The sequence below is a fragment of the Malus domestica genome, chromosome 14 (genome assembly GCF_042453785.1).
Source record: "Malus domestica chromosome 14, GDT2T_hap1".
NCBI classification, from domain to species: Eukaryota; Viridiplantae; Streptophyta; class Magnoliopsida; order Rosales; family Rosaceae; genus Malus; species Malus domestica.
In genome coordinates, this window is record NC_091674.1 from 2,211,231 (window position 1) to 2,222,823 (window position 11,593).

Consider the following 11,593-nt stretch of genomic DNA (forward strand, 5'->3'; position numbering starts at 1 on the left):
TGTGTGACGCTGTTGGTCCATAAGCTACAAGGTAGTCAGTTTATTTTGTGGCTTGGCTTTTATTGTGAATACTATATTACTTGGATTAGGATGTTGTAATTATGTAAATGTGAATCAATTGTCCGATCTCTCTCTCTACCTACTTTCTTGAGTTCTAAATTAATTGATGAGTGTGGTGATGTTGGTATATATTAGGTCGGACCTGGTGCCTGCATATGTTCGGCTTCAATGGGATAATGACTGAAGTACGAATAGCTGTTGCAGGAAAGTATCTAAGTTTTGCCGAATTTTGAATCCAGAACTTGCCATTAAGCAGATCCTTTTGCCCAGAACCTTACACCATGAAGTACTCTGTTTTATTGCTTGTACAGAGTACTCTATTTTTTTTTTTTTTTGGTGTAACTGACTGTGTTAGAGCACATTATTTGAAGAATGAATCAATGAAATTCTTATCAGAATAGACATATCTCTAAGGAAATACGCATGTGATATAGTTTCACTTCAAGAAGTAAAAGATGAACGTTAGGTAAGACATTTACATAATCAACAGAGGTAGACATTTACATAACAAGTTAAGGTTTACAAAAAACTATGAAGACAGAGACAACCCAGAAAAAATGATGTGATGGGAAATGCTCAAAGCACCAGAACGGGAGAGAACTTGAGCATATTATGGTACTTTTCGGAGGAAGGAGAGGAGATGCAGGAATTGGATTTTTTTTTTTTCGGATGAAGGAAGCTGGAGATTAGGGGAGCAATATGGGGCGCAAACAAGCAGATTAAGAGAGAGAGAGAGAGAGAGAGAGAGAGAGAGAGAGAGAGAGGGAGAGAGAGAGAGAGAAGTGGATTATGAGCGGGAATGGTAAAAGACAAACAAAATTGCCTTGGGTTGCATGAAATAATTTGAAAACTTCTTGGCCTTTCTTGGCCATATTATCAATTTGAAGGCTGGGATCAATTGATCCCTATGATCCCCTAGCAATAGCTTAGGAGAGGATCCATGTATGTCTGTTTATTTATTTTTAGGCTAAATCTCAGTTTACTACTCTTAAGTTTTGTGGTTTTTAATATTTGGTACATGAAGTTGTTTTCGTTTCAGAATCATACCTAAAGTCTTAATTTTAGGACAGTCTTATACATCCATTAGTCTGGCTGTTAAGTTTCTCGTTAACTAATGATGTGGTGCCCATGTGAACAATGACTGAACACCACGTGTCATTAAAGGGTCCACGTGGAAATTCAAAATAAAAAAATAATAATAATAAAATTTGGCCGTCTTCTACCTCCCCCGACCTTCCCTTCCTCCCTTATCCCTCCATTCTCTCATCTCCTCTTCGACTCGTCATACATCCACCCTTCCCCTTCCATCTTCGACTCCACCCACCCACCCACCCACCCACCCTAATCACCAAAATCTTTCAATTTTCAAAAAATTGAGCAACGGTTTCCTGAAATACGAACATGTAGAGGCTTCACCACCTCCGCAATAGATCCAACCGTCGGCATATCTGTTTTCTCAGGTTTTTCCATCCCGTTTGGGTACTTAAATTTCCTGCAAATGTCTCAGCCTTTCCCTGCAAATACCTCAAAACCGACGAAGACCACGAAGAGTTCTTACACAAACTCTGGATCTCCTTCAAGAAAATCCAATAATTTGATTACAAAAGCAACACCCAATTGCCGAATCCCAAATTAAAATTACCAAAAGCTAAATCTTCTAGGCCGCACAACTGCCTCCTGCAAATCCTACTTCAAACTAAAAAATTCAAGCAAAACCCAATTACCCAACTGCCATCTACAAATCAAACTAAAAAATTCAAACAAAATTCAATTACCCAACAACTTCTGCAAATCATAAACTCAAAATTGGGCATGTGGGAGGAAAGAAGAACTCGTGAGCTTGTTCACTTTGTGAACCTTCTCGTTGCAAGCCTAGCACAGCGTTGTCCCGTCGGCACAGCAGAGGACAACACCACCTCTCTGAGCACCCCCATTTAGTTTGGAGTTTTGATGCGCCGTCACCAAGCTCGCCCTCAAATGTGTCTACAGATCCATCAGCGTCGACGATGAGGAAATGTGGGTTCGACGATTGGACGCTTGTAGAGATTTGATGAGGGGGAAGGCTAATTGGATGCTCACGGTGGTGATTTGATAAGGAAATGTGGGTTCGGCTAATCTAGAAGAAGAGGTGGTCGGAGGGTGAGGTATGAGAGGAAGGTTGGGTGGGATGCGGATGAGAGAAGAGATGAGGGGATTGGGACGGATGGGCGGATCAAACTTCATCTGAAGGAAGACGAGTAACAAAAGGGATTTTTTTGTGATAAAAAAATGTTTTTTTCTAATTTTAAATGATCACATGGACTCCTTAATGACATGTAGTGCTCAGTTATTGTCCACATGAGTTAATGACCCAGTCATTGTCCACATGGGTGTCACGTCAGTAGTTAACGGGAGACTTAATAGCCAGACTAACAAATGTATGAAACTGTCCCAAAATTAACACTTTAGGTATGACTATAGGACAAAAAAAAATTCAACTACCAAATATTGAAAACCATGAAACTTGAGAGTAGTAAACTGAGATTTACCCTTGTTTTTAATACAACTATAGATTTAGGATATTTTCTTATTAATTTTAGCTTCTTATAAACAACTAGACCAGCTGTCTGATCGACATCGCCACCATACTATTATATCTGGGTTTTTCTCAACCAATTGATCGTAGAATTCGTATAAGTAGATGGTTTTCATGGTTGTATAATAGTACACTTATATACACATTCATGACTTGGCGTACAATTAACATCGTTATCTTTTACAAGAAACCTAAGCTCACAGGACATACAACTAAGCCTAGCCCAATATGTAGAAAAATGAGTTTGGAACGCAAGAGTATAAAACGTTGCTTGGAGAGACCTTTTGTAAGAACATCAACGGGCTGATCAATGGATGGAATAAAATGGACCTTAGGAGTGACACATATGTAGAATTATCAGAGAAACGAGCCATACGACCCACTTCCAACAACACCGATATTGTCCCTAACTTGGTAATTACCACGTGCACAATCCATCAGGTGTGGGGTTTTATTATAAAAGGCATCGGTATTAGTTGAAGTGGGATTAGGGTATTTAAACTCTTCTTTTGTCATTGATACGGTCGATGTGTGACATTTCAACAATATAAGTTAAACATATTATGTGAAAAAGTGATAGTCTAACTCAATATGATTGGTCCAGGCATGAAAAACAGGGTTAGTTGCCATATAAGTAGTGCTCAAATTATAGCAAAGGAGGAAAATCAGTGGTGATGCTAGATGACGAAGCTCATGCAAGAGATAGGAAAGCCAAGTAGACTCGGCACATGCATGAGTTAGAGCACGGTACTCAAACTCCACACTAGAACGGTAGACAGTGGGCTGCTTGGTTGAGCTTCAAGAAATAAGATTAGGTCCATGAAAAGACAAGTACCCGGAAGTGAAACGAGTATTCGGATAGCCAACCTAGTTAGCATCGACTAACCATGAAGAGTGAAAGGCCCAGAAGGGCGTCGAAACATGATACCAAATTCCAGAAAGCCTTTGATGTATCGAATAATACGTTTGGCAGCAATAAAATGAGTGGTTGTAGGCTTTGACATAAACTAAGCAATGTAATTGACTGCAAAGGCAATGTTAGGACGTGTCAAAGTGAGGTATTGGAGTGAACCAAGTAAATGTCAAAATTCATATAGGTTAGAAAGTGGCGTCCCCTATGGATCTGCTCCTTCTGCTTGTTCAACAGCATCTTCTTGGGTTCCCTCCTCTCCCTCCTCATATTCTGGTAGATCTTCCTTCCCAAAGAGCCAAAATTCTTCGTCACTAATGCCACTTGTTTGTACCATATTTAGGGCATCCGTATTTAGAACTCGTATAAATACTCGAGGGACTCAAATGCAATTATGTAATAAATGAATGGGCAAATATATAATAAGAGATGAGCCCTTATTCTATAAAATGACTCATCACTCTCCTCATTAGAGGAGGTCAAGGTTTAGGCCATGGGAAGAGATAAAACATCTCAGAGAGGGCAACAGAAAATAGGCTAGAGAGCACACTGCCTCTAGCTTTCTTGTATATTCAACATTCATAGTGAAACAATATCAACATCAGTGTAGACGTAGCCCAAACATTGGGGTGAACCACGATACATCTTGTGTTCTTTACTTTCTTGCAGATTCACGGTCGGATTTATGTTGTTCCAAGACCCCTCCGGTTTTGTGCATCAACATTTGGCGCCTTCTGTGGGAAATGACACGAAAATCTATGTTAGTTCTCTTTCATTTTTTCATCTCACCACCCTGAGACCTTACCACAATATCCACCGTGAATCTGCAGAAACCCAAGGACCAAACACCTGCACAGTTACTGCAAAACTCATGCCTTCCGCTCCAACTCCCCGTCATGGCAACATCTACGAACAAGCTTCACAATTCTCATATTTCTTTCTTTCTTTCTCTCTCTCTCTCTCATCTCTCAGTTAGTTGCACCCAGAAACCAAAACAAAAAAAATCAAAAAGAAAAACCTCACATTCTCTCTCTCAAATCTGGAGCGCACAGAGACGCGATGTCTCAAAGCGGCCGAGGCCGAGGCCGTCATTCCGAACCCTCGTACGGCTCGGACGCCCCGTCTTTTAATTACGATAGAGGAGACATATGTCGTGGTTGGGTACAAAACACAGGTGCTGCACCATCGTTTCAGTCCGAATTGGGCCCTAGCCATGGTTATCCTAGAGTCGTTGTCATTCCGACTACAGCTCAAACTCCCTCGTCGACACCGTTGGCTCAAACACTGGTTTCTCGCGGACTGGTGCCCACTCAGTCGTCTCCCAACTGGGCGCATACCCTCTCATCTGTGAGTTGGAACAGAAACTGATGCTGACCGCCCCACCACCGTCGTCGTCGAAGCCCGCCGTGTGTCCGATTAGGCCTGGAGCTGTGAATGCTTGTAGAATGAGAGCGATCAAGATGAGAAGGGGACCTTACATGCTTCGAAGACTTAAAGTGACTCAAATGTTTCCTCTTCCCAAGCTACCCTCGTTCCCCCTGCTTCTTCAGCAAGTCCAAGTTCTGCAATTTGTCCCTGCTTCTGCCCAGAAGACCAGCCAGAATGGGCTTGGCATCAGAGCTTTGTCCGACCTCGGAGATGTTCCGTCGAGCGGTCCTCAGGGTTATCCTCAGAGTAAGTCTGTCAAAATCCATGTTGGTAATAAACATATTTTGGTTGAGACATGTCATATTGGGAAACAAGCCAATGCTTCTACACGAACACCGACGAATAAGCAAAAGCCCGTGCAAGAGTCTGGCCCTCGAAAGTTCGGCACCCTATGATGGTGGTCCCCAACGACTGCGTTACCAACCTCAACACCAGCTGCCCTTCCGACCTCAAGGTCACCGGCGCCGACCTTGATGAAGCAGTTGCTTGTAAGAAGTGCGTGCGAGACGTTCGGCAAGCTGCGGTACTGTTATAGCGGCCCCTGCCACTGTTGGTGAGCATAGAAGCCATGATTGCAGATTCGACCCCCTACCACTGTCGACAAGCGTGGAAGCCATGATTGCGGATCCGGACAGAGATCATCCACTACCCCATTGGCGCAATCTAAACATGAAAACCCACTTCATTGTCTAAAAAGATAAGTTTTTATTTCGTCTGCCATCTGACATCTCTCTTTTATGGGGGAGGCTATAGTCCACCACTATCAAGTTTGCCACACTCAATCATCCATTCGCACTCATGGAAAACAACCACAAAGATAAGACTCTTATCTTTACAGCCCATACCCACTATTATTGATGAATATTTTATTAAGTTGTCTTCTGCAAATTGGAGCAATTATTATATAGTTATAATGATGTGTAAAGCTGGGGTATAACACCGACATTTGGCATAGTGCTAATAATGATGACAGCTTACAGGACCTAGGGGCTCACTCAATTCAAAAATATGCATTTGTGGTGGGGGACTACCTCCTTAAGGTCGATCCTTGCTTTAAGCAATCGACTGATCGGCCACAAAGAAATGGATTACTGGAATCTCTTGGGAACCAGTCCACCTTAGCTCTTCGTGTCGACGCTTTGTAAGTGCTAGCAAAGATGGTGATGCACACATATGGGATGTTACGTTGAGGAAATCTGTTATATGTCTTAGTGGCCACACACTTACAGTAACTTGTGTAAAATAGGGTGGAGACGGTGTCATATATAGGCTCACAGGATTGTACTATCAAAGTATGAGAGACCATGCCTGCTGACCAAACCTGCATCCACGTGAAGGTTTCTTCCAACAGCTGGACCGCTGAGGTTGATGTGAAGGAAGAAATCTCGCTGTTGCCAAGTCCCAACAGCTTTTTTGAATGATGTGATTTACTTTTCTTATCTTTTGGAGATATCTATATAACCCCACCAGAGGGTAATCATAAATAAAGAAAGAAGGCAGCATGCCAAAAAAAAAAGGGCAAAATGTCGGCAAGCCCAAAATAGTGGGCTGGAATGTTATGTGGAAGGTTAAGGCCCATATGCCCAAAAGAGCCAGGCCCTATGGCTTCAAACTCCAACCTTTATCCTTCCACTTAAGGTTCACCCTCTATTATCACCAACCAGGTTATTAAAAGTACGTCCAGTACTTCAAAATTATTCGGCAGCCTGCCACTATTATCACCAACTAGGTAATCAAAAGTACGTACAGTACTCCAAAATTATTCAGCAGCTTGCCGTTATTATCACCAACCAGGTGATCAAAAGTACAACTCGTCCTCCAAAAAATCATACATAAGCATCACTCAGGACAATCACCATCATACATGAGCATCACTCATGTCAATCATACATAAACATTTATGAGCATCACTCATGTCAATCATACATAAACATTCATGAGCATCACTCATGTCAATGAACATAAACATTCATGAGCATCATTCATGTCAATCACCTTCGAAAGCTTCATTTACAGAGCTCTAGCTTCGAAAGCTTCATTTACAGAGCTCCAGCTTCGAAAGCTTCATTTATAGAGCTCCCGCTTCGAAAGCTTCATTTACAAGAGTTCCAGCTTCGAAAGCTTCATTTACAAAGCTCCGACTTCAAAGCTTCATTTACAAAAGCTCCAGCTTCAAAGCTTCACTTTCAAAGCCTCACCTATAAAACTTCGCTTTCAAAGCTTCACCTACAAAGCTTCAGTGCATGGTATACAAAGACCGCCTCCAAATAACCACCACTTCAGCCCATACATGGATTGAATTTGAAGTCTCCTGCCAACAGACTCTATTGACTGAAGACTTGGGGGACTACACTATGTACCATATATTGGGCTTTCGCAACTGGGCCTCATGAAAAATACTTGGGGGACTTAGCCCATTATTTATGTACTAAGGAGCGAACCTTTATTCTGTAAAAGGGACTCCCTCACTTTCATTGGAAAGCACCCATTATTCATGTATTGAGAAGCGAACCCTTATTTTATAAAAGGGACTCCCTCACCTTCATTAGAGAGAGACTCTTAGCCCATCACTTATGTATTGAGAAGCGAACCCTTATTCTATAAAAGGGACTCTCACCTTCATTAGAGAGCATCGCCGCCAACTGAGCAACCGCATCGCCGCAAGCATCATTCCTAACTCATCACTTATGTATTGAGGAGTGGGCCCTTATTCTATAAAAGGGACTCCCTCACCATCATTAGAGAGCATCGCCGCCTGCTGAACAACCACCTCGCCGCGAAGCATCAACTCTAACCCATCATTTATGTATTGAGGAGCGAACCCTTATTCTATAAAAGGGACTCCCTCACCTTCAACGCCACAAGCTGAGCCAACCAACGCAACATAAGCCATAAGTCGAGCAGCCTCGCAATATGTGCTACTTCTAGTTGGGCATCATTTCACATTGAGCACTGCCTCATATCGAGTATCAGTTCTAGACGACATCTAGTTACTTCGGCCTACACATGGATTGAATTTCAAGTCTCCAGCCAAAAGACTCTCTTGACTGAAGACTTGGGGGACTACTATTTGTATCATATTTAGGGCCTCCGTATTTAGACATATAAATACTTGGGGGACTCAAATGTAATTATGTAATAAATGAAGGGGCAAATATGTAATAAGTGAGGAACCCTTATTCTATAAAAGGACTCTTCACTCTCCTCATTAGAGGAGGTCAAGGTTTAGGCCATGGGAAGAGAGAAAACATCTCAGAGAGGGCAAACACAGAAAATAGGCTAGAGATCACACTGCCTCTAGCCTTCTTGTATATTCACCATTCAGAGTGAAACAATATCAACATCAGTGTGGACGTAGCCCAAACATTGGGGTGAACCACGATACATCTTGTGTTCTTTACTTTCTTGCAGATTCACGGTCGGATTTATGTTGTTCCAATACCACTCCCACCCAATTCGATTTCAACAACGCCACCTACACTCTCCATTACAACCTCGCGCTCAACATCACCTTCCGAAACCCCAACAGATGGGTTGGCTTTTACTACAACTGCATCGAAGCCATTGCTAACTATAGGTTGAAGAGGTTTACTTTGGTGACATTGACTTCGACTCCATTTTACCAAGGCCACAAGAACACCACCGTCTTAAAAAAAACGTATTTCTTGAAGGGCAGGGGGAGGTGGTGTTTGGGCAAAATGACATCTCCAATTTTAACTCGGAGACTGCTGCCGTTGTATACAACATCGATATTCAGCTTGTTGTAAAAGTAAGTGTTAAGTTTGGCGAGTTGAAGACAAGCTATTACACGCCGTCACGGAAAATCAACTGCAAGCTGAAGGTTCCTTCGAATGTTAATGAAACCTCTGCTGGTGGTTTCAACATTACTAAGTGTGGGAATGTTAAAATCTTTTCTGATCCTGATACTTCAGGCTAAGTTTTTTTAGAATTGTGCTTAAATTATATGAAGCAATTCAACTTATCATAGTGCTCAGCATCTTGCGTTTCCAAGTAGCGTTATTGTCACACACACTGAATAATTTCTCAATGTTATGTTATTCTCAGGGACCAAAAAGTCGTCACAACTAACTCTCGAATCGCAGTCTCGTAAACCTTTTCCCCCAACTCAACCCTTCATTCACGTCTTTGATTGTGCATTCTCTCACAGCTTCCAACATAACTACCAGAAACTACTTCAATCAAGTATCGAAAACCCTCTTCCTCCATGTGCTTCTGCATAGAAAAAATTTAACTAATTATATCAGTAAAACAGAAGGTATTTCGATTCTTTTGGCGATTAGGCGACACCCGGATTGAACAACCTCGGAAGTTCCTCCAGACCAGAAGTACTCTTTGGAAGTTCCTCGAGACATTTCCAACAAAGTCAATTGCTAGATATACATACCTTTCTGTCAATGGCTGGCAGCGGTCAATTAACTAGCTAGTAATTAAGATTTTTCATATGTACAAAGCCGAAATCCACCCTTTTGTGTTATATATACAAGACGATACCTCATATGCAACTCCATCTCATACCACTTTTCTTGTTCTTTCTCTCGTGCAATGACTCCAAAGTGCGGCACACGCTGCCTCTACTTCGTCGGGCAGGCCTTCCTCTGCCTGTGCCTAACCACATTCATATTCTGGTTGATCTTCCTTCCCAAAGAGCCTAAATTCACCGTCTCCAATGCCTCTCTAACCCGATTCAACTTCACCAACACCGACAACACTCTCTACTACAATCTCGCGCTCAACGTCACCATCCGAAACCCCAACAAAAGGGTTGGCATATACTACCGCCGCATCCAAGTCTTTGCCAACTACAGAAAAAAGAGGTTCGCTAATGTGACATTGCCTTTGGAGCCATTTTACCAAGGCCGCAAGAACACGACCACTTTAAACCATGTACTCGTTGAAGGTCAGCAGTGGGTGGCATTTGGGGAACACGACCTTTCTCAGTTTAACTCGGAGACTGCTGCCGGTGTTTACAGTATTGATGTGGAGATTTATCTTCGGGTAAAAGCCAAGTACGGCAAGGTCAAGACATCAGATTATGGTTCTAGCAACATCGACTGCAAGCTGAAGGTTCCTGTGAGTTCTAACAACGCATCCGTGAGTGGTTTCAATCCCACAAAGTGCAGGAATGTCCATGTCCTCCGCGAATCCTAAAGACAAGCCACGGATTTGCGATTTTCGATCCAGAAAATATGACCCTTTTCAACAAACTCATCCCTGATGTATCAAATTGTCGTTGATAAATTCTTGTATGATTAATTGTGATAATTTTTTAACTCAGCAGCTTCCTCTAGAATTGCTTCTGAGTACATTTTCAAGAAGCACTTAATTTTTTAGAAACTTAAAAAGAAATGTGCTTCTAACAAAAGTAACTCCAGCAAAAGTACTTCCGAGCATTACTTCCTACATAAGCACTCTCAAAAGGCCCATGGCTACATTTATGCAATTTTTCAAACTACGGAAAGGGGCTTCGAACTTGATTGGGTAAGAACACCGTTCTAACCGACTTGACTACGCAGATTCGCAACAAATAGAAACAAGTTAAGGGGCTGGAAACTAGTTCCAATCAGTAACTTTGGCAATTCCCCCTAACCCAAAAAGGTTCCTTGGAAGTTCCACTATTTAATCATTTAAATTAGACAAAGCCAAAAACTACCCTTTATTGTGCTGTATACTTTTCCATCTCTCACTGCACTTGCTTCTTTTTCTCTCAGCCATGTCTGGAGGAGGTTGTGCCTACTCTGCAGCACCTTTCTCTGCCTAACCCATTATCTGCTACATCTTAACTTCCGACGAGCCCAAAGTCACCATCGCCACCGCCTCTGACCCAATTCAGCTCCACCGACACCGACACCGACACCAGAAACACTACTCTCAACTACAACCTTGCACTCAAGTCATTGCTAACTATAGAAAAGAACAGGTTTGCTATCGTGAATTTGACTTTGGCACCATTTTACCAAGGCCACCAAGAACACGAGCATTTTGTATGCAGTTCTTGAAGGGCAGCGGTTGGTGGTGTTTGAGGAAAATGACTTTTCCCAGTTTAATTTGGAAACTGCTACAGGCGTTTACAGTATCGGTGTGCATCTTGCTCTTCGGGAAAGAGCTGGGTAAATGAATTCCAAGAGCTGGGTAAATGAATTCCAAGACAACCGGGTTCCCATCTAGCACAATAGACTGCAAGCTGCAGGTTCCTTTAAGTCCTAATGAAACATCCGCTTGTGGTTTCGAGGCCACAATGTGCAGGAATGTTCATATCTTGACAGATCCTGTAGACTACACAGAACCCTGAGATGTACGGTACAGTGCAAAAAATCATAATAACAGGACGCGTTTTAACGTAGTCATACAGAGAAGTAAAAGAAACATGTAAAGATCTGAGTGCAGAGAGGAATATGTAATGGCCGTGAAGCCTCACTAGGGCTCTAAGTGCAGAGAGGAACACTCAGTTGCTGCAGGTGGGAGAAGCCGCCACAGGCTCTTTTAACCTAAATACTGATGGCCGGTCGACGAAAGTTGGGGCTACAGTTCGAAATGAATATAACATATTTGGCTACTGTACTATGGGGAGGTCAAGCAGTGTTTAATTTTTTGGTGACGGT

The 11,593-nt window shown here is 42.4% G+C and overlaps 1 protein-coding gene across 1 annotated transcript; it reads left to right on the forward strand.

The window, feature by feature from the left end:
- The first annotated feature begins 9,536 nt into the window (after positions 1-9,536).
- Positions 9,537-11,105, forward strand: LOC103433292 (NDR1/HIN1-like protein 10). The gene is made up of 2 exons (XM_070812406.1): positions 9,537-10,085; positions 10,953-11,105. The coding sequence occupies exons 1-2, from the start codon at positions 9,537-9,539 to the stop codon at positions 11,103-11,105; spliced, it is 702 nt and encodes a 233-aa protein (XP_070668507.1).
- Positions 11,106-11,593: the final 488 nt, after the last annotated feature.